This window comes from Meles meles, chromosome 3, assembly GCF_922984935.1.
Source record: "Meles meles chromosome 3, mMelMel3.1 paternal haplotype, whole genome shotgun sequence".
Classification (NCBI taxonomy): Eukaryota; Metazoa; Chordata; class Mammalia; order Carnivora; family Mustelidae; genus Meles; species Meles meles.
This window is the reverse complement of record NC_060068.1, coordinates 98,116,988-98,141,119: the sequence shown is the minus strand read 5'-3', so window position 1 is coordinate 98,141,119 and position 24,132 is coordinate 98,116,988. Positions and strand designations below refer to the sequence as shown.

The 24,132-nt window shown below is 35.7% G+C and overlaps 1 protein-coding gene across 1 annotated transcript in view; it reads left to right on the top strand.

The window, feature by feature from the left end:
- Positions 1–24,132, top strand: part of MTREX (Mtr4 exosome RNA helicase) — a 105,536-nt gene that overhangs the window by 3,573 nt on the left and 77,831 nt on the right. The window contains exons 2-11 of the mRNA XM_045998832.1: positions 6,413–6,550; positions 8,293–8,359; positions 11,689–11,751; positions 12,653–12,765; positions 16,116–16,290; positions 17,338–17,428; positions 19,681–19,805; positions 20,974–21,072; positions 21,897–21,999; positions 23,387–23,518. Coding sequence (XP_045854788.1) covers positions 6,413–6,550; positions 8,293–8,359; positions 11,689–11,751; positions 12,653–12,765; positions 16,116–16,290; positions 17,338–17,428; positions 19,681–19,805; positions 20,974–21,072; positions 21,897–21,999; positions 23,387–23,518 — 1,106 coding nt within the window. The remainder of the gene's footprint in view (positions 1–6,412; positions 6,551–8,292; positions 8,360–11,688; positions 11,752–12,652; positions 12,766–16,115; positions 16,291–17,337; positions 17,429–19,680; positions 19,806–20,973; positions 21,073–21,896; positions 22,000–23,386; positions 23,519–24,132) is intronic.

The following is a 24,132-nucleotide window of genomic DNA, read 5'->3' as shown; positions in this document are numbered from 1 at the left end:
AAAACCTGAATTTGCTTTCTTATGCTGTTATGTAATGAGCTCTTATATCCTTAAGAATTTACTGTTAATTGTCCTTATATCCAAAGCTTTAACTGTGTAGTATATATAATACCTGCTATGTCCCTGTAGGTGTTACACACTTAAACTGTAGTCAGAATTGAGAAGTGCTCTGAATGTACAAAACACACTGGCTTTTGAAAAAAATGCAAACTACCCCATTAATTTTTATCTTGATGTATACTGAATTGGTAGTATTTTTTATATATCGGATTAAATGAAATATATTAAAACTGATTTTAATGCTTTTAATATGGTTAGAAATGTAAAATTACATGTGAAGTCCGCATTGTATATGTGTATTTTGGACACTGCTGATAGTAGAGAGTTAGTAAGATTCAGTTTACATAGGAATAATTCATAGTGCTGCTTTGTGCTTCAATTGCATTACATCATGAGACATATGTAGTTTTTAAGATGGGTGAGTGGGTTAAAAAAGATGAACCTTCAAATTTTCACATAATGACTTTAGCATGCTTTGCTATTTTATTTCTGTGGTAGTTGGCAAAATGGTGATTTTTTTTCTATTTTGTCCCTTGTGCATTTATTACTTCAAATTCATCTATAAAAAAGAAAATTCTCTTACCAGCAGTTTACCCTGAAATACAGTTCATAGACGAAAAGCAGGAAAATGCTTGATTCTTGATAGGTTTGAGGAGAAATGAGTTGTGCCCTGAAGTACTTCTCATGGTGACCAACATGAGTATATGATTATGTGTTTAGCTTTTTGATGAATGAATGGACTTTTATAATTTGGTGTGTTGCACTCATCTGCACTCTTTTTTTTATCTTTTTTTTTTTTTTTAAAGCTTTATTGGTGTATATTTAAAGTATCCTAAATCACCACCATAATCAAGGTAACATTTCCAGGACCTCTAAATACTCTGCATGCCTTTTTGTAATGCATTCCTCTCTCCAGCCCTGCTTCCAGGCAACCCCTCATATTTCTGGCACTGGAGAACAACTTGCATTTTCTAGAATTCAACTTAAATGGAATACTACAGTGTACATTTCTTTTTTGCCTGGTTTCTCATAGTTAGTGCTTTGGAGATTCGCTCAACTGAGGCATGTGTCTCCAGTTCCTCTTTTCAGTTTTATGGATATACCATATATATTTATACCTTCATGTTTTCATGGACACTTGAGACATTTGCATTACTATTTTTGATATTCCTACCAATGAGTACTCTTTAAATTGGCCCTTGTGTTCTGGCAAGATTAGTCAGGCTTTGATAGCCTCTGTGGTTTTTGGCACAAGATTTTCTAGACTCATTATATGCTTTTTCAGTCCAAACCTCGAATCTGGTCTCTCCAAAGGGTCTCCAGTTCCTTATAGTGGAAAATGTTATTTGGTGCTTAGGTGCTCATTGCTTCAGGATTTCATTGCTTTTAGGCCTCTAGAGTGGAAGGAACTGGGAATCACTGTTTTTAAAAAAAATAAAGTGCATACTGACATTTACAGTGTAATTAATATTACAGGGTTTTTATTTGGCTTTGATTTTGATAATTGTATGCCCTTTTTTGTGGAAAATCTTCATACCTCATGATAATTACATATTTAAATTTTATTCCTGTAATAGTCAAAAATAACTATATTATTGCCATTCAGAATAGAACATTGAATAATTTGTGGTTCTAATATGTGATTCTTTTTGTCCTTAGAAAAATACATCATACTGACAAGGAAAATACTCTTTAGTGGTTCCTTTTCTCAGTGTTTGTGCTACCAATTTGATACGTTTTGGGTTCATTTGTTTCAATTTATTTTCTACTTTTGAGGATTGCTAGGAGTTTAATTTTTAAGAGATTATGTAAAACGTTATTTTACAGTTCCAAAATCATAAGTATAAAACAGAACATTCTTGCTTTTATCTTTGTGTCTTCTGGCCTGTTTTTCTCTGCCCTTGAGTTTTTGGTTTCTTTTCATTATTTCTTTCTGAAGATACCCATGTGCATGTGCATATCTGTGTCTGCCTTCTCCACTCACTGTTACACAAAAGATGCCATATAAGAACTGTTTTTCATCATTTTTCGCTTAGCGTGATGAAACAGACACAACTCCATGTTAATATATAGAGCTGTTTCTTTTCTTTTCTTTTTTTTTAAGATTTTATTTATTTATTTATTTGACAGATCACAAGTAGGCAGAGAGGCAGGCAGAGAAGGGGAAGCAGACTCCTTGCAGAGCAGAGAGCGGGATGCGGGGCTCAATTCCAGGACTCTGGGATCATGACTTGTGCTGAAAGCAGAGGCTTTAACCCACTGGGCCACCCAGGCACCCCTAGAGCTGTTTGTTTTTTACAGTTGCACGGTTGTAATTCCTTATGTGGATGTAATGTTTATTCTTTTTTTTTTTTTTTTTTTATTTATATGACAGAAATCACAACTAGGCAGAGAGGCAGGCAGAGAGAGAGGAGGAAGCAGGCTCCCTACAGAGCAGAGAGCCCGATGCGGGGCTCGATCCCAGGACTCTGGGATCATGACCTGAGCCGAAGGCAGAGGTTTTGATCCCAGGACTCTGGGATCATGACCTGAGCCGAAGGCAGAGGTTTTAACCCGCTGAGCCACCCAGGCACCCCAGTGTTTATTCTTTTAATAGATATTGGGTTATTTTCAGTTTTTTACTATTACAGGTAGCCTTGTACATGTTTGTCTTTTTTTAAAATTTGTTTAAGATTTTATTTATTTATTTGACAGACACAGCGAGACAGGGAACACCAGCTGGGAGAGTAGGAGAAGTAGGCTTCTGCTGAGCAGGGTGCTGGATGTGGGGCTCTATCCCAGGACTTGGGGATCATGATCTGAGCTGAAGGCAGATGCTTAATGACCAAGCCACCCAGGCACCCTCTGTTTTTTGTTTTTTTTTTTTTTAAGTTTTAAAGTTATTTTGTCATTTTTTTTCTTTGGGGTAGATTTCTACAAGTGGAACTATGAGGTTAAAGAGTAGACATATATAATTTTGCTGGGTGTTGTCAAAGTCTCCACAGGAGATGTTCCATTTTGTGCTTTCAACAGTGTGGCAGGCAGAATGGTGCCTCTCTTCTCCACCCCACAGTGGGGTCCACGTCTCAGTCCTGAGAATGATTATCAGAATTATAAAATTAACACTGATACAGTGCTATTATCTAATCTACAGACATACTCATATTTTGCTAGTAGCTTTAATATCCAGTATAAGAAAAGGATTCTATGTAGGATTCCATGATGTGGTTGTCATGTCTAGAAATAACATTTTCTTGCAGTTTCAGTAAATCAAAAACTTAGTCTTCTGAACGCTTGACTGGCTCACTCGCTAGAGTGTGCAACTCTTTTGATTACAGGGTTGTAAGTTCAAGCTCCAGACTGGGTGTTGGGATTACTTTTTTTTTTTTTAAACATTTTATTTATTTGACAGAGATCACAAGTAGGCAGAGAGGCAGGCAGAGAGAGAGGGAAGCAGGCTCACTGCTGAGCAGAGAGCCCCATGTGGGGCTCGATCCCAACACCCTGGGATCATGACCTAAGCCGAAGGCAGAGGCTTTAACCCACTGAGCCACCCAGGTGCCCCTTAAAAATTAAATCTTGGAAAGAAAATAAACTTATTCTTAAAGAGTAACCTTGTTATCTATGACACTTTATTTCCATCCTTCTATTTAACTCAGCTGTTTTGAAGTGTGCAGGTTCCCCATGTGACTGACCATACCAAGCTATAAGAGAAATAAATAATTGGAGACCTAGAAGTCTAACATACAGTAATGAATAATATAGCTCTTCTGAAGGAAAGTGTTCTATAAATTTAGGTTTTAAGTTTCTCAAGGTTATACAAACTAAATGTTTTTGTTTTATGGTTGTCACCATAAGTTTCCATTGTAATGGTTTTATTACATTACAGTTATATGGTTTTAATTGTAATAGTTTTTTTTTAATGGTTTTTAAAGATTTTATTTATTTATTTGACAGACAGAGATCACAAGTAGGCAAAGAGGCAGGCGGGGGGTGGGGGGAGGCGTCGGAACAGGCTCTCTGCGGAATAGAGAGCCCTGATGCGAAGCTCTGTGAGGCTTTGCGAAGCTCTATCCCAGGACCCTGGGATCATGACGTAAGTCGAAGGCAGAGGCTTTAGAGCCCACTGAGCCACCCAGGCACCCCACTTGTAATGGTTTTAATTGTAATGGTTTTATTGATGCTTAATAATTCAAGGATAGAATAGTAGATGATTAGAACTGGAGGGATTAGATATCTACCAAATATCTTAGTTTACTGAGGCCCAAGGATATTGATGGCTTGTCCAAAAGAGATTCACCAAAGTAGTCAGCAGGAAACTTGAGACAAGAGTGAATACCTTTCTGACTAAATTGGGAGTAATAGGATTTATAAATTTCAGGTTTTGCTAAGTGTCAAAGAAGGAACTTTGTTATGGGAACATTATTCAGGCATACAGATCATTACTATTTGTTACTCTTTAAACAAAAAACCAACTTTTCTCTTTAAGTAAAACATAAAAAGAGAAATGTAAAAGTGCTTAAGCTGAATTTTCATAAAATGAACATACTGATGTAACCCTCATTTGGGAGAAAATATAAAATATTTCAGACATCCTTCTTTTCCTCCAGAAAAAGTGACTCCTGAAAGTGACAGTCTATTTGTGAATATAATGTAAATGGAATCATTCAGAATATATGCCTTTGTGTCTGACTTTGGCTCAGCATTGTTCATGAAATTCATGATGGTACCTGTCTCAGGTTGAATGCAGAAACAGATGTGGACTCCAGATGTAGTCTCTTAAGCCAGACATTAAAGAAATTTGTAAAAATAAAAAACAGTGCCTGGGTGGCTCAGTGGGTTAAGCTGCTGCCTTCGACTCGGGTCATGATCTCGGGGTCCTGGGATCGAGTCCCGCATCGGGCTCTCTGCTCAGCAGGGAGCCTGCTTTCCTCTCTCTCTCTCTGCCTGCCTCTCTATCTACTTGTGATCTCTCTCTGTCAAATAAATAAATAAAATATTAAAAAAAAAAACAAAACAAAACAAACAAAAAGTGCCGCTGTTCTCATTTTGAAAATACTTACTTTTTTTTTTTTTTCAAAGATTTTGTTTACTCATTTGACAGACAGATCACAAGTAGGTAGAGAGGCAGGCAGAGAGAGAGGAGGAAGCAGGCTCCCTGCTGAGCAGAGAGCCCGATGCGGGGCTCTACCCCAGGCTCTACCCCAGGACGCTGGGATTATGACCTGAGCCGAAGGCAGAGGGTTTAACCCACTGAGCCACCCAGGCGCCCTGAAAATACTTACTTTTTATCAGATGTTATTTATGATAATATTATGGTTTTTTTATGATTTTTAGAATGAAGTAAATATTTTAAAAATTCCCAATTTTAATATCTGATGTGGTAAATACCGGTAGGTATAACTACATAAGCAAAATCTTTGAAATCTTCCATCATTTTTAAGACTTGCAAAGAATTCAGAGTTCAAAAATTTGAGGGCCACCGATTGATAATAGCCTAATTTTTATTTTCCCTGTGTGTACTTACTTTGAGCTTATTTTCATATGCTTACTGGCCAATTGGATATCCTCTTCTGTAGAATGCCTGTTCAGGTCTTCCCCCCCCCCCATTTATTTATTTATTTTTAAGTTTGTAATCTCCACCCCCTATATTTTATTTAGATATTTAACTTTTGTCAGTTACATGTGGTTCAGATGTCTTCTTTGTCTTACCCCTTACTCTGTTAATGATATCTTTTGATTAATAGAAATTCTTAGTTTTAATGCACTCCAACTTATCAGACTTAATTTTTGATTAGTAATTCTATGTCCTATTTAGTAAAACATGAAAATACTTTTGTTTTCTCTTCTAGAAGCTTTGTTATTTTGCCTTTCATAATTAGATCTGAGATTCACATGTAATTGATTGTTTCATGTTACAAGGATGTAGGTCATGTTAAATTCCTCTCTGGATATCTCTAGTCCACCAATACTGTTTATTGTTAGTACTTTTGACCAGTGACTCCAATCACAAAAAATTATCTCTTTAATAGTAATAATTATGGGACCAGCGAAAGCATTAAGTTTTTATTGAAGGTACTTATGTAAATATGTTTAACATTGTTTTAAAATTTTAAAAGTATGATGTTAATTATGTTAATGTGAGCTGTAGAATATTTTTAAAAGCAAAACTTAAAAGAAAATATGAAATTTCAAAAGAGTACTGTTCAGTTTTATTAGGGTATTCTGGCTTTTAGCCAGTTTTGATTTGGAACATCTACTTGCGTGACTTTCTGTAAATGATGTCTATTATATACAGAATAGTAATTTACAAAATCACCCTTAAAGTCAGAACTGATACTGCAGAATTGATTCTAAACCATTTACTTTTTAGGAAACGTTTTGATGGTAAATTGCAATCAGAGTCAACTAATACTGGAAAAACCAAGAGAGATGCAGATTTTGAGGGCACAGATGAACCCATTTTTGGAAAGAAGCCTAGGGTGGAAGAATCAGTAACTGAAGATTTAAGGTAGTATTTCCATTGTCATAAATGTTAGTAACTCTTAAATTAGATGGTTGCATGAAGTCTGGAAAGTTACTTACATGTTGCTACTTTATAAAAGTATTTGTTGAATTAAATGAAAAATATTTTTTAGTTATATATTCATACGAAAATATAGAACATCTGTTTAGAACATCTGGGGAATGGAAGGCAATATAGATAAGGTTTATCTTTTAACATTTTAGAACCCAACTTTGAAAAAGAATCCTGAAGCCTCATGTTTTGTTTTGTTTCTTAAGAAAAATACCCCCACATTGCCTTTATTTGTTAATCTCCCAAGAACAGGATTGCTGAGACTGGGAAAAATGAAAAGAATACAACTGGCCCAATGGAAAGTATAAGTGAGAAGGAATATTAAGAGGAATTAGATTTTTACTGTTACATGTTGCAGTAGAGTGGCTATGAATCTCAAGACTTCTGTCAGTGAGGGAGAACCATGGATATCTGTGACTGAAATAGCTGGTTGCTCTTCTTATTGTAGAAGTTGATACCAATTAGTTAGGTTGACCTGTTGTTATTATGGTGATGAATCTGCACTGCTTTGCTTCTCTCTTTTTATATGCCATATTTTGGCTTGGTACTACTGTGAAAAATTTACTCTTTCTGTGAGTTTTTTAAATCAGCTGTTGTAGCTAATAGAAGTAGCTACTATTAATGGTGGTAGATGTGTCACTGAAATATTTCAGATGCACCGGTTTCCAAAGCCACTGGAATAGGTTACAATATATTTTCAGTTTAAAATCCTTGTTGCTTATTGTAGTAACCCTTGGGTTTTATCCAGAGTATGATTTTTCTTCAGTTTATCCACAATCCTGTCCTTTTCAGAGTCTAAACGGAACCTAGATAAGACCTTAGGATTTTGAAGAGAATAAGGAACACTTCTATGAATTATAGCAATGTCTATATTAAGCTGATTTATTTTGTACTCTCTATCATGTGATGGTTTTTATAACCAGCTTCATGTTTTGAAGTAGTGGCAATACTTTGGAGGGAGGGGTTCTTTTTTTTTTTTTTTTAATTGTTACTGGAACTAAGCTTTTTTTTTTTTTTTTAAGATTTCATTTATTTATTTGACAGAGAGAGAGAGATCACAAGTAAGCAGAGAGGCAGTCAGAGAGAGAGGGTGGAAGCAGGCTCCCTGCCAAGCAGAGAGCCCCATGTAGGGGCCCATCTCAGGACCCTGAGATCATGGCCAGAGCTGAAGTTAGAGGCTTAACCCACTGAGCCACCCAGGCGCCCCTAACATAATTCTTTGAATAATCCACTTGGCATCTGTACTTTCTTTGTAAATATAGATGTTAACTGATCATTTTGAATTCTTAGCATAGATTTGAGTAATCCAAAAATTTTTTTGAATATTCTTTTTTTAATAACATTTTTAAAAAAGATTTTAATTATTCATTTGACAGAGATCACAGGTAGGCAGAGAAGCAGGCAGAGAGAGAGGAGGAAGCAGGCTCCTTGCTGAGCAGAGACCCCAGTGTGGGGCTCAATTCCAGGACCCTGGAATCATGACCAGAGCTGAAGGCAGAGGCCCACTGAGCCATCCAGGTGCCCCTGTATATTCTTAATAGTAGTTTTTTTTTTTCCAATTTTAATACTGATGATTGGGCAGTGTCATTTTCCTTAACAGTAAAGACTAGAGGCTTATTATCTAATTACAAAAAAGAATTTATTTTAACATAACTTCACTAATTTTTTTTTTTAAGTTTGGCAGACTTGATGCCCAGAGTCAAGGTGCAATCCGTTGAAACTGTTGAAGGGTGTACACATGAGGTAAGCACAAAGAGTATATAGGAAGTTGGTGTTCTCAATGGGAGTTTGCTTTGGACTGTCTACTAATGATCATTAGCAAGCAGTTTAGTCTTAGGGGCTTTGGAAACAATAATAGTTCCTGTGGGGTATGTAGTCCAGTGGAAGGAGCTAGGGCTTTGTATTCTAAACTGAACTCAGATCTTGACACAGCATTTTATCTAACTACAGTCTCAGATGAATTTCTTAACCTTTTGACATCTTTTTTTTTTTTTTTTAATTCTTAAATTTGGAATAATGGGATTTACCTCATGGGGTGATTGTGACGATTATAGAAGAAAATTAGTGTAAGGGACCTGGCACAGAGTAGGTGTTCAGTATACGTTCAGTACCATACTCCTGAAGTCAAGTAATAGTGCCATTTTACAGGTCACGTGCTTTTTCATGTCTTGCTTGGGTACTAGTATGTTGCAATTTCATTATTCGCCACAAGGTGGTAGTCTCTGATAGCTTTTGTAACCCTTTAGAAGTAAGAATTTATAAACTATTAGGGACATTAGGGAACTGTGACACTATTTCTTTATACCAAGCCTTCTGTCTTTACAATACGGCCTTACAAGTTATTATTACAGGTAATTGATAAGTCTTATTAAAAGACTTTATTGAGTAATCAGAGGAATTCCAAATTGAGAAAAATGTCTTTTGATAGACATTTAGAACCTTGTTTTTAAAATACCTCTTCTTTTGCACTTGTTTTCATAAGTTCCTTTATGTTCCTTTAGAATAGAACTTAGCTTGGCTTTTGTAATACCCATTTGATCATTCATTCAGTACTTACGTTAGACCCTATTCGGTGCTCTGGTCTTAAAAAGATGGTGACGGGGCACAAAATTTGCTCTTAAGAGGTCAAAAGTTTTTTCTTCATAATTGTCTGCAGTCCATCCTGTTACTACTCATTTTTTGCAGCTAACTATAGCTTTTACTTCCTTTAGAGGTTTGAGGGTATCAGGTTATGTTTGTAACCTTCACCATACCTGTCTGTACTTGTCACATCCACTCAAAGGAAAAGGCAATGCTAGGGAGGCTTGTTTTGCTAATGTTCTTGATTGTAAACCTTTCTTTCACAAAACCTTAAATCAGTCCATTTTCCCTTGACAGTTTCTGGCATCAAGTATCTTCTCTCTTTGTTCTTTCCTATTAGCATATGAATATTCAGAAGCTTTTCTTATTTTAGGTTGCTTTATAGCCAGCATGTTGGGTTCCCCCCCATTTTATGGTCATTATTTCAATATGTATCTTTTGAGACACAGGAACATTGTATTATTCACTGATTATAAAGAGATAAAGAGATGTGGTCCCTTTTCAGAGTTGCTTTTGAGTGCTCTGCTAGGAGATCCCTGCTAGACTTTCTAACTTGCCTTTCATTTTTAAATATACTGCACTTAGATTTCTTCTCCATTTCTCCCAAACTGCTGTGACAAAAGTCACCAGTGACTATGTGGGAGGTTTATTTGACTCTTGATCGTTTTGCTGGTTTTCTATTTTTCTGATTCTTTAGTGTCTTTCCTGTCATATGATAGTGTTACCCAGACTGTTTTCAGAAAATAAAAACAAAAACTCTTTGATTCTCGTACATGTGAAAACACAATCTATTGCTCTTCCTTCTGTTAAATCTTGCAGGAGTTAATATCTTAATTGCTTCTCAGAGATGTTCTTTATGTCATAGAATGTATCAGGGGTCCCATTCCCACATCTGCCCTCTAGGGCACAGACATGTCACCCCATGTTGATACAAAAGTTGGTTATTCATCCTTTCTGATGGAGGCATAATACTCCATTGTATATATGGACCATGTCTTCTTCATCCATTCATCTGCTGAAGGGCATCTTGTCTCTTTCCACAGTTTGGTGACCGTGGCCATTGCTGCTATGAACATTGGGGTACATATGGCCCTTCTTTTCACTACATCTATATCTTTGGGGTAAATACCCCGTAGTGCAATTGCAGGGTTATAGGGTAGCTCTATTTTTAATTTCTTAAGGAATCTCCACACTGTTTTCCAAAGTGGCTACACCAACTTGCATTCCCACCAACAGTGTAAGAGGGTTCCCCTTTCTCCACATCTTCTCCAACACTTGTTGTGTACTGTCTTGTTAATTTTGGCCATTCTAACTGGTGTAAGGTAGTAGCTCAGTGTGGTTTTGATTTGAATCTCCCTGATGGCTAATGATGATGAACATTTTTTTCATGTGTCTGTTAGCCATTAGAATGTCACATTTCTTTTAGCACATTCATTTTACTGGGTATTATTCATTAGGTTTCATAATGTGCTAAATTTCACTTTTCTTAATTATAATCAGGGTCTACTTAGATCTTTTCAAAATACTACCCACGTTACTGTGATTATACAGTTGACCCTTGAGCAATGTGATTTTGAACTGCACAAGTCCACTTAAAAGGTATTTTTTGATAAACACAGTACTATAAATTTGTTTTTCTCTTCCTTAGGATTTTCTTAGTTATATTCTTTTTTCTAGCTTATATTATTGCCATTGTTGAAAGAATATAGTATATATATAAAATATGCGTTTAACTATGTCATCAGTAAGGCCTCAGGTTAACTGTGTACTAATAGGTAAGTTTTGGAGGAATCCAAAGTTACACATGGATTTTCGACCATTCAGAGTAGGGCTGGGGAAAGTTGTTGCCTCAAATCCTGTCTTGTTCAAGGGTCAGCTTGGAAATTACCCCCAAGCCCTTAGTATTTCTAAGATGGGTAATCTCATGTAATACTTACTGAAATTTTGTTCATAACTGTAAATTATTTCTAATCTTCGTGTGTATTTTATTTTGCCCCTGTGGATTTATATACTAAATGGTTTGATTCTTGGGAATTTAGATACATTATGAACTGCTCTCCAGATCTTTCACTGTAGGAAAAGAAGTTTTGTTTTAGCAAATAGGGAATATCATCTTATTCCTCATAGTTTTCTTTTCGTGTAGCAACATCCCTTTTTATGTCCATTCAGCTTTTTTGAGCTTTTATCAGTATCAGGCTATAGAAAATACAAAGATAGCTTGGATAGGCCCTAGACCTTAATAAACACAATTTCTTCAGGGAGATAAACTTAGCTGTTAATTACGTTACCATTAGATAAACGTAGGTAGAGGTTTTTTGATTATTCTAACTTTAGTACTTGTCTTGTCCTTAAAGGCAGCTATTTAATTTTAAAGTGTCTGAGACTGTATTGAACACTATCACTTACATTTTTCAAACTGTCATTAATTATGGAGTGTTGAATGTATCAGTTCTCCAAATAATAAGTTGGTGATTTTTTTTTTTTCACATCAGGTTGCACTTCCTGCAGATGAAGATTATTTACCACTTAAACCACGAGTTGGAAAAGCTGCAAAGGTCTGTATGCTAGACAATACAGTTTGTACAGTTTTGTGTCTCTTTTCTAAAAATCTTAAAGATAAATGCTTTCAAATGAGATTTTTTTATACTTCCCAGTGTATACAAACCAAGAAGCCTTCTGAAGTCAGATATAGTAAGAGCCAAATAAGTAAATACCATGATAAAAAGGAAAAAAGCATTATGTGAAGAGATTTTTAAAAATGAAAGTAATGGTTCTCCTTCTTTTTAAAGAATCAAAGGGAAATTATCAACCTTTCTCTAGGGAAAAAAGCATGTGTACAATAAGTTATACATGTAGTTTTGGGAGTTTAACAAAATTCTAATGAAACTTAAACTCTCATGCTTATGTTAAATGGATTTGGAAGTTTTCATAGAACTTAAGTGAATAATGGAAATTTTCTAAGTCATATTTTGTTTAAATGAAGTTGGCAGAATGATGGAGTAAGCATGAACTCTTAGAAATCTGTATTATTCTGTCTCTGCTGAGTGAACTTAAGTGAGGGACTTAAGAGCTTCAGAGTTCCCATCTGTGAAAGGAAAGAATATCTGTTTTAGGGGTTATTGTGAAGATTTTTAATAATAATATATGGAAAATGTGTTGCACAGTGCCTATCACAAAACATGTTGTTGATAAATGGTAATGTTACTATATAGTAACTAACATAATGTGTATATTAGCAAAGTTAAAAATTAGACTGCAGAATTAACTTCCTTGCTGTTTAGTTAAAGGTGGTTTTTTACTCTTCCTACTTTTCTGTATTGGGTGGTATATTTCCTAAATAGAATCATAAAGAAATGCTCCCAGAATGCTTCTTGGGGGTAGCATTTCTTGATTTTCAGTGTGTTCTGATAATGGTTAGATAATTTTCATGCAGATATTATTATTTTCGTTTTATAGGAATACCCGTTCATTCTTGATGCTTTTCAAAGAGAAGCCATTCAGTGTGTTGATAATAATCAGTCTGTTTTAGTATCTGCACATACATCAGCAGGAAAGACTGTATGCGCTGAGTGAGTAGCTTTTCTCTTTAAGGAAATTTTAGGAGCACCTGCGTGGCTCAGTCGGTTAGTCATCAGCCTTTGGATCGAGGCCTGCATTGAGCTCCCTGCTTGTTGGGGAACCTGCTTCTTCCTCTCCCTCTGCCTGCCCTTCCTCCTACTTATGCTCTGTCTCTCTGTTTCTCTGTCAAATAAATAATATATTTAAAAAAATAAAGGAAATTTTAGGTCTGTTTATAGTTGTTTTATATATGTATGTATTCCCATGTTAGCTTTAATCTTATATCCTCTTATTGGATTGACCCTTTTATTATGTAATGTTCTTTATGTCATGATTTACTGATAGTATGTTTTTTGTGTGTATACTATTTTGAATGTTTCATTTGGGCCTTTTCTAATGCTGTATCTTTTATTTCATTAATCTTTGCTTTTGCATTGCCTATAAGGTTATTAATCCCATTTATTGCATTTTCATCTCATACTATATTTTTCCTTGTTAGAAGTTTATCTGTGTGTGTTGTTTTTACTTTTTATTTCGCACGTCTCTGCTTACTACTTAACTTTCTTCTAGCTTTTTTTTTTTTTAAAGATTTTATTTATTTATTCGAGAGAGATTACACAAGCATGGGGGAGGGAGAGAGAGAAGCAGACTCCCTTCCACCCCCCCCAATCAGAGAGCCTGATGTGGGCTTGATCCCAGGACCCTGAGATCATGCCTGAGCGAAAGGCAGACACTTAATTGACTGAGCTACCCAGGCGTCCCTCTTCTAGTTTCTTGAATGTACAGATTACTGTTAGAAACTGTTTAAATGTCCTTGTTGCTGGTTTTTTTCATCCGTGTTACTTCTTCATCTGTTCTGATTGACTTTTCCTTCCATTATAGGTCAGTATTTTCCTGCTTCTTTGCGTATTGCTTTGATGGAATGTTTGGCTATTTTTAATTTCATTACTGTTTTGAAGCAGTTTAGTTATGTGACTTTTTACATAGTTCTTCTCAGGTTTCTTATGCTTGAGTTTGATGGCCTTCTCAGATTTGTATGTTTATTATAGTTTTCATCACATTGGAGATACTGTATTTGAGATACACCTCTTTTTTATTTGAAACATTTCCCTTCCTCCTATACCTTGGGGACTTAAACTTCTGTCATGCCACTTTAGGTTGTCTCACAGCCCACTTATACTCTGTTTCTTACTATGTTGTTTTTTGGAGTTGATTCTTCTTCACTTTGGACACCTTTTCTTGATAGGTCTTAAAGTATATTCATCTTTTTTCTGCAGTGTCTAATCTGTTTTATTTTTATCCAGTGTATTTCAAATCAGGCATTGCATTTTTCATCTCCAAAAGTTTGATTTTGGTCTTTTAATATTTCCCAATGTTTAATGTTTTCTTGGTACTTTGAAGACTTTCTGTTTGTCTTTGTTATTCAGAGTTTGACAGTGTTTCCAGGTATACTTCTTTTTTACTTTTCCCTCCTTTGGTTCATTGTGCTTGTCGGATCTGTAGATTAATATTTTTTAAAACAAATTTAGGAAGTTTTCATTGTATTTTTTTCAAATACTTTTTTTTTTCTCACTTTGGAACTTCCAGTGGGACACAAGGTTCTCTATTTTTTTCTTCTGTTTCTTTTCAATTTGATCATTTTTGTTGATCTTTCTTCATATTTCCTGAAATTGTTCTGTCATCTCAAATCTGCTCTTGAGCCCATCTAGTGATTTCTTCCCTTCTGTTATACCTTGCATCTGTAGTGTTTTCACTTATTTATGTCATACTTTTGGCTTCTCTGTTGTGATGGCCTGTTTGTTGAATAATTACCCTCTACTTTTTAAAAAATTCTTAGAACATGGCTTCCTTCTATTTTTTTGCACGTGTTTCTAATAGCTGCATTTAAGTCTTTGTCTACTAAGTCCAACATCTGGACCCACTAAGAATTAGTTTCTCATGATTGCTTTTTTCCCTGAGTATGGATCATACTTCCCTGTTTCTTTTTGTATCTTCTAATTTTTTTGTTCAGAAGTGGAAAGTTTAGATAATATATTATCGCATCTTTATATCCTTTTGTTTCATATCTATTTCTTGAACTGTGTATTTGACCATGTTTCGACACTTAATTATTTATTTCACTATTTGGAGAATATGTTTATACAGCTGTGATGAATATTATTTTTATTTCCGCAAATAGGTTATAAGCCTGTCATGGGCCAGAATTATATTTTAAACAAGGAGACTCTACCCCTAATCTTAGTTATCATTTCATGGTCTTTATTTAAATACTTAATAGAATTTACCTTAAAAAAAAAAAAAAAACTGCTGGGGCGCCTGGGTGGCTCAGTGGGTTAAAGCCTCTGCCTTCGGCTTGGATCATGATCCCAGGGTCCTGGGATCGAGCCCCGCATTGGGCTCTCTGCTCAGAGGGGAGCCTGCTTCCCCTCTCTCTCTGCCTGCCTCTCTGCCTACTTATGATCTCTCTGTCAGATAAATAAAAAAAAACAAAACTACAGAACTATTACATTTCATTTTGCTAATAGTTGTGGAAGATCTGGGTGCCTGGGTAGCTCAGTGGGTCAAAGCCTCTGCCTTCGGCTCAGGTCATGATCTCAGGCTCCTGGGATCGAGCCCCACATCAGGCTCTCTGCTCAGCGCCTGGGTAGCTCAGTGGGTTAAAGCCTCTGCCTTCGGCTCAGGTCATGATCTCAGGCTCCTGGGATCGAGCCCCACATCAGGCTCTCTGCTCAGCAGAGAGAGAGCCTGCTTCCCCCTCTCTCTCTGCCTGCCTCTCTGCCTCCTTGTGATCTCTGTCAAATAAATAAATAAAATCTTTAAAAAAAAATGGTTGTGGAAGATCTTTCACAAAATTAGAACCAGTCATAATTCCCCAGCAAGGAATGATTTGATAATTATTACATGTGGGGAAAGAGTACATATGAATGAACTTATTTTTGAAACTCAGAAGAACAGAACTTCATTTTCCCGTGTTTGCTAATTGTTTATGTATGTATAATCCGATGGGCAGAAGCTCTCAACTTTTTTGTAGAATCAAAAGTGTTTTACTTCCAAGAAATAGGATAACCATAAGTAACCTATTGGTATTAGCAGTTAAGTTACATCAATTCCAGTAGAACATAGTTAAATATTCTTGTTTATTGAGACCACTACATTTCATTACTTTATTAATTATTAATTATTACTTTAATAACTTGTCACTAGTAAACAGAACAAGATATTCCTGTTCTGCCAAGTCCGTTTAAGATAAGTAATTAGGGGAAGTTGGGACATAATTTATATATTAATAGAATTTTTAAAATTATGTACTTTAAAGAAAAGGTTTTACATGCTTTATTCTTAATTGGTTTCACATTTTTAGATATGCCATTGCATTGGCCTTAAGGGAAAAACAGCGTGTAATATTTACCAGCCCAATTAAGGCTCTGAGTAACCAGAAATACCGGGAAATGTATGAAGAATTTCAGGATGTTGGACTGATGACTGGAGATGTTACTATTAATCCTACAGCATCTTGTCTTGTTATGACTACAGAGGTAATTTATATGGTGCCTCATCCAGTTTTTCTCTTTTAATTTTAATTAATGTATCTACGATTGGAATATATAAGGCTTTATCAGTTGCTTTATATAGGTAAAATATAATACTTTATTTTCCGAGTGCTTTAGTAATTCCATAAATTTAGTTGTAAATTACTAATCCTGTTTCTTTTCATATGACATAGATAGAATTTTTTTCCCAAATATTTTTAAAGACTTATTGTCAGTGACATGGAAATACATTGACAGTTCTGCATACAGTTTCATGTAAGTAGGGGCTTTTCCTTCCATTTGATTTTTTTTTTGCATTTTAGTTGACATAAATACGTAAATAACTTTTTGAAAAATGTCCAGGTAAGTTAAGCTTCTTCCCATAGTCATAGTTAAATTTTACTTAAAACTTAAATACTTAAAATATCTTATGTTTTGAACACAGTTAGCTGTCTTGGCTATACCAAGTACTTTTATACATTCTTGAATTATATCCCTGCATTTTACAAGGACATGGTACTGTAGAGAACATAAATTAACTTCTGGCCTGCAGAGCCAGCCAAAAGCATTGCTCACTTTTCATTTTGGTGCCCAAAGTAAGTTTCCATTCCCAAAATTTCTTTCCATGTGTAGATTTTCTTTAAGTCAAAAATCAGGATATGGTTGCCAGAAAGTATCCATGTTGTGAGAGGAAGTAGAAAAAAAAATCAGTAAACAGTATAACGTACCATATGTTGAATAGAAGATAATTTTAAGTTACTCTCATATCCTAGATAGTGTGGATCTTGCAGTGAGTGTTATATGTACAGTGAATTGGCTTCATACTTAAGATATATGTAGATAGAGGAGATAATAATTCTCTCCGTGAATTGTACCTGAATACTAACTGTTGAGAAGTCGTTTATTTTGGTTGCATGAGAGAAGGACTATTATTTGATTTATGAGATATATTTAAGATAAGTAATCTAAATTATTTTAATGTTTCCATTATAGCATTTTCAAAATTCCTCAATAGAACTGCCAAAATTTTGCTAAACTGTTTATTTTGTTTAGATTTTGAGAAGCATGCTCTACAGAGGTTCGGAAGTTATGCGAGAAGTAGCGTGGGTCATATTTGATGAAATTCATTACATGAGAGATTCAGGTATGTTCTCCTGGGTTGCTGAGGTGTGTGCCATATATTTTCCTTCTAAAGGGCATTAGGAATTTTGAGTAAGTAGTTGTTAAATTTTGCTTTCACTATTCATGTTGCTAGAGTTCTAATAAACTAAATAGTGGGTAACATGGTACAGTATTTCTGATGGGTTTTTAACTGCAGGTTCTTGGGGCGCCTGGGTGGCTCAGTGGATTAGGCCGCTGCCTTCGGCTCAGGTCATGATCTCAGGGTCCTGGGATCGAGCCCCGCATCAGGCTCTCTGCTCCACAGGGAGCCTGCTTCCTCCTCTCTCTCTGCCTGCCTCTCTGCCTGCTTGTGATCTCTCTCTCCGTCAAATAACTGCAGGTTCTTAAATAGTAACTCTGGGTGTGAACATGCAAATTTATAATAATTAGAACTAAGACTAGTTTACTTTTATTTTTTATTTATTATTTTTTTAAAAGATTAATATTTTTATTTGGAAGAGAGAGAGCATTAGCAAGCAGGGTAGTGGGAAAGAGGCAGGTTCCCTGCTTAGCAGGGAGCCTGATGCTGGGCTCAGTCTGGGATCCGGAGATAATGACCTGAGCCCAAGGCAGGCAGCTAACCAACTGAGCCACCCGGGCACCCTTAAGCTAGTTGGATTTTAATAGAGAACTCTCCAAAATAAGTAAAATAAGTGTTAAGGAAAATTTTAAAGCTTTTAGCCTAGAGTTAACTTGTTTTGTTGTGTTTTTTTTGTTTAAGATTTTATATATTTATTTGACAAGAGAGACACAATGAAAGAGGGAACACAAGCAGAGGGAGTCGAGAGGGAGAAGGAGAAGCAGACTTGCTGCTGAGCTTGATCCCAGGACCCTGGGATCATGACCTGAGCTGAAGGCAGATGCTTAATGACTGAGCCACCCAGGTGCCCCAGCTTACTTGATTTTATTAGTATTTTAGGTTTTTGGGGGGGGGTGGTTTAAAGATTTTATTTATTTGACAGAGAGAGATCACAAGTAGGCAGAGAGGCAGGCAGAGAGAGTGAGAGGGAAACAGGCTCCCTGCCAAGCAGAGAGCCCAATGCGGGACTCTATCCCAGGACCCTGAGATCATGACCTGAGCCGAAAGCAGTGGCTTAAACCACTAAGCCACCCAGGCGCCCAGTATTTTAGTTTTTAAAAACTAAGAAATGCAGGTTTACGATAAAAATACTAAATAGGGATTACGAAATACAAATGAGAAAAAAATACCCTTTAACTTGAACTTTGACACTACTGTAAGCAAAAGTAAGTATACTTGTAATTTTGAGTGAAACTGGGAGGGGTACTGTTAACATTTAAAAGTTAAATGTTTAACGTGTCCACACTTAAAACTTAGTTTTTGTTTAAAATAAGGCCCTGAGTTAGCCTGTATTTGTAGTGAAAGTAATAATAATTTATGAAATCATTTGCCCTTTAAACATTTCATTGCTTTCAAATTCATAAAATTAAATTAAGTTCTGACTAGAGCTGTTTAGGTTTTAAAATCAGGAATCCTGTATTGATTTTTTTTGAAGATTTTATTTATTCATTTGATAGAGACAGTGAGAGAGGGAACACAGGCGGGGGGAATGGGTGGGGAAGAAGCAGGCTTCCCGCTGAGCAGGGAGCCCGGTGTGGGGCTCAATAATCCCAGGACCCTGGGATCGTGACCTGAGCCAAAGGCAGATGCTTAATGACTGAGCCACCCAGGAGCTCCTGATTTTTTATCTTAGGGGGAAACTCTCAAATTGATTTTTCTAGTTTTTCCCATTAAGTAAAAACTGGTTTCGTTTTGCTGCTAATGAAATCTGTCTTTCAAGTGTAGAGATCATGAGGGTTATTTGGGTGAGAGATGTTACATGGTATAGTAATGGTGTGTCTTTAAAATTTGTTGCTGTAACTTTTCTACAAGCCATTAACTTTTGTTTTTCAAAGCGAGATGGAAATACTGTTTACAATGTCATGGGAGTCTTGTTACGCTGTGTGAAAAGTATTCAGTCTGGAGCTGCTCTTTGCAGGCTGTTGTTTCAGAGTACATTGTGGTTTTAGCGGTTTAGTCTACTAACTTTCTATTGGATAAATTCATGGTAAGAAAGAAAGTAGTTTTCATAAAGGGTCTATGGCTAAAAATATCTTTGTGGAAAGTGGTCTACATTTCTAATTATTGAGCTTGAGAGATAATAATTTTAGATGACTTGTTAAAAAAAAGTGACCCTGAATTCCAAAGTGTGTATGTATACAATTTTTTTTTCCCAGAGCGTGGTGTTGTATGGGAAGAAACTATTATTTTGCTTCCTGACAATGTCCACTATGTGTTTCTTTCGGCTACTATTCCAAATGCCCGACAGTTTGCTGAATGGATCTGCCATTTACATAAGCAGGTATTTTCTTTCTTTTCGATGTCTTCAGTATTTAAAACATTGGAAGTTGGCTTTGCTGTCTTTTATACTTTGTTCTTGATGCCGCCTAGGATTAAGAAGACTTTAATGTGAAACTATGTCTCACATCAAGTGCAGGCTTGTCAGAATCGCCTGACTAGCCTCTTACAAGTGTGTATTTTTTTTTGTTTTTTAAGATTTTATTTATTTAACAGAGAGAGAGAGAGATGACAAGTAGGCAGAGAGAGGGGAAAGCAGGTTCCCTGCTGAGCAGAGAGCCTGTGAGGGGCTCGATCCCAGGACACTGAGATCGTGACCTCGCTGAAGGCAGAGGCTTAACCCACAGAGCCACCCAGGTACCCCACAAGTGTGTATTTCTAAGGGCCATCTTAAAGCCAGTATAAAAGCGTGTCTGAGAGTAGGGGCTTGTAAGCTCCTAACCTGATCTTGATTATTTGCCAAGTTTGGAAATTACTGCATTTACTCGTTGAGTGAGACCTTATGGTAGAGAATTTCCTCTAAGACCTCAGTACCAGGAAAAAGCTGTACATCTCCTGAGCATGTGATTTGATTCTTGCTATGTTAACAGTCAGCCTTTTTTACTGTGTTTCCCTTTTGTTTTTGTAGTCCAACTTTCCTGCCCTTTTTTAACCATTATCTGTTTATAATCTCTCTTATGGCATTTTGTAATATCCATGTTGCTTCTGTAGGATAGAAACCTGTTTGATATTCTAGAGGAGCTAGATCAACATCCTGATTTAGTAAAGCTCTGAAAAACCTTTGTGGAGCAAAAAAAAATCCCTTTTTCCTCAAGGAGTATTCTCTGTCACCATACTACTGCTGTGTAGGAATACACATCGTCTTTAATTATGGCATCACAGGTCTAGGGTACGAATCCAAGATCATTATTGAAACTCACATCATGTATTTGGCCCTGATTAGGGAATAGATGGTAGTATAATTTAATAGATCTAATTTTTCCACATTTTGCTCTTGCCCGATTTAAAAAATTTTTTTAAGTTTTTTCTCTTTTTGAAATGTTGAATTCAAAAGTTTATTTCTTCAAGGTCTTCTAGGTAGGTTAAATATTATTTTGAAGAAATAAAATTATGTGTTTAATTGTTTTTCTTTTTTCTTTTTTCTTTTTCTTTTTTTTTTTTTTTTTTTACAGCCTTGTCATGTAATTTACACAGACTATCGGCCTACTCCATTGCAGCACTACATTTTTCCAGCAGGGGGAGATGGCCTGCACCTTGTGGTTGATGAAAACGTAAGGGAGTAATTATGATTTTTTTTAATGTTATGTTAATCACCATAAGTACTTCATTAGTTTTTGATGTAGTGTTCCATGATTCATTATTTGTGTTTAACACCCAGTGCTTACTGCAATACTTGCCGTTATTACCCATCACTGGGAGTAATTGTGATTCTTACCTATAATGTCATCCTTACTTGTTTGTACCTATTTTTACTTAAACTGAAGTAGAATGGTAGAAGTCCATTTTTTTTCTAAGTAGTTTTGTGGTCTAGAATTGTTGGGTTTGTATGTAGTTTTATGTCAAAAATTATGTTTAAGACTTGTGCTCGTCTTATGCATAAATGAAGATTTTTCTTCTTTCCCAGTTTTTTTTCCTTCTTCTTTCCCAGTGTTTTAAAGATTTTATTTATTTATTTGACAGAGAGAGAGATCACAAGTAGGCAGAGAGGCAGGCAGAGAGAGAGGAGGAAGCAGGCTCCCTGCGGAGCAGAGAGCCCGACGCGGGGCCCGATCCCAGGACCCTGAGATCATGACCTGAGCCGAAGGCAGCGGCCCAATCCACTGAGCCACCCAGGCGCCCCTTTCCCAGTGTTTTAAAATGCCTGAAGAATAGGGACTTAGGACATGTTTCAGATATCTTATGTTTTGCTTTTCCCAGTATTAATATCTCTCCCTTTTATGACCTATTATACACAACACTTTTTAATTCTTTCAGTGACCTTCGTGATAATTTTGACATTATTTTTATTTTTGAGGAAGCTCTGTTTTGAGGTATGAAAAATGTTTGTATTGTGGTTAAATATTAGTGAGGTTATTTAGAAAATATCTGATTGCAGGGTGACTTCAGAGAAGACAATTTTAATACTGCAATGCAAGTACTTCGAGATGCTGGTGATTTGGCAAAAGGAGATCAGAAGGGACGGAAAGGAGGAACAAAAGGTAATATGGAACTTTGTTCACTTTTTCCCCTCAGGAAGCTATATAAAGATCTAGATAGTATAAGATAAAATTGGATAAATAAAGGCTCATCTCTTTTTTCATATATGACATTGAGATATAATTCATGTACTATACAGTTTATTTGTTAAAGTGTACAATTTCATAGTTATTACTATGTAACAGAATTATGCAGCCATCACAATTTTTTATTGAAATATAATTCATACACCATAAAAATTACCATTTTTAAGTCAACAATTCAGGGTATTTTAGTGTATTCACAAACTTATGCAACTACTAATTCTAGTACATTTGCATCAACTCAAAAAGAAATTCTTTACCCCTAGCAGTTATTTTTCATTTCTTCTAACCTCTTTCCCTGCCCCTGAGCCTTACACAATCACTACTCTACCTTCTATCTCTTATTTTCCTTTTCTGAATGTTTCATACAAATTGAGTCATAATTTGTGTGGTCTTTAGCATCTGGCTTCTTTCACTTAGTGTGTTTTCAAGGTTCATCCATGTTATAGCATATCAGTCCTTAATTCCTTTTATAATCAAAAAAACATTGTATTAAATGAACGTATCACAGTTTATTTATCCATTCATCAGTTGTTGAACATTTGGGTTATTTCTCTTTGTTGATTCTTGTGAGTGATGCTGTTGTAAATATTTGTAATCTGCCAGTTTTTATGTAAGCTTGTTTTCTTTCTTATTGAATGTATAGCTAGCATTGGAATTGCTGAGTCATGGTATTTCTGTGTTTAATCTTTTGAGTAACTGCCAAATTATTTTCCAAAGTGGCAGCCCCATATTACATTCCCATCAAAAGAGTATGAAGTTTCCATTTCCTCCATGTCCTTACCAGTACTCACTGTAATCTCTTTTAATATAGTCATCATAATGGTATGAACTGGTATCTCAGTGTAGTTTTAATTTACATTTTTCTCATGGCTAATGATGTATCTTTTCATGTGCTTATTGGCCATTTGTGTGTCTTATTTGGAGAAATACTTATTCAGATCTTTTCCCCATTTAAAAATGAAATTGTCTTTTTTTGTTGTTGTTGATTATAAGAATTTTTCATATACTTTAAATAGTAGACCCTTACCTACTTTTTCCCATTCTGTGGGTAAAGGTTGTCTTTTCCCTTTATTGTTGGTGTCTGAAGTACCAAAGTTTTAAATTTTGATGAAATCCAGCTTATTTTTTTTTCTTTTGTTGCTTAATGCTTTTTGTATCATACCTAAGAATGCTCTGCCTTATAACAAATCATGGATATTTATTCCTCTGATTTTTAAGAGTTTTGTAATTAAAGATTTTATATTTAGGTCTGTAATCCATTCTGAGTTAATTTTTGGGTGTGGTTTATATGTTCTTTTTGCAGGACCATCCAATGTGTTCAAGATCGTGAAGATGATTATGGAAAGAAATTTTCAACCTGTAATTATTTTCAGTTTCAGTAAGAAAGATTGTGAAGCCTATGCACTTCAGATGACCAAATTAGATTTTAATACAGGTACTATATACTTTCAACACAGTTTTAATGTTATATGAAAATAAATATAAGTTACGTATTGCTAGGATATACAGTTCACATTACAGTTACTGTAATGTAGTCATTACAGTTTTATAAAAGACCTTGTTTTATCATTTCCTTCTTTTCCTTTTGTTTTATTGGAAGGTGTAAGTACCTTGCTTTGTGTAAAATCCAAAGAGCCCTACTGAAAAATACCAGGATTATACCCTCTTGTACTTCATTGCCATAAACTCTTTTGTTACTGTGGCTCTCTGTGTGACAACTTAAGGCCAGGTTACTTGGTCAAATCACTTTCTGTGCTTCATTCTCCTAAAAATCCAAACCAGGAAGACCTACCCTTTACTTAATTGTGGTATAACCTTTAAATAAAGTAAGATAGAGGCACCTGGATGGCTCAGTGGGTTAAAGCCTCTGCCTTCAACTCAGGTCATGGTCTCAGGGTCCTGGGATCAAGCCCCGCATCGGGCTCTGCTCAGCGGGGATCCTGCTTCGTCCTCTCTCTGCCTGCCTCTCCACCTACTTGTGATGTGTCAAATAAGTAAATTTTAAAAAATAAAAATAAATATAAATAAAAAAAGATAACTTGTATTAAA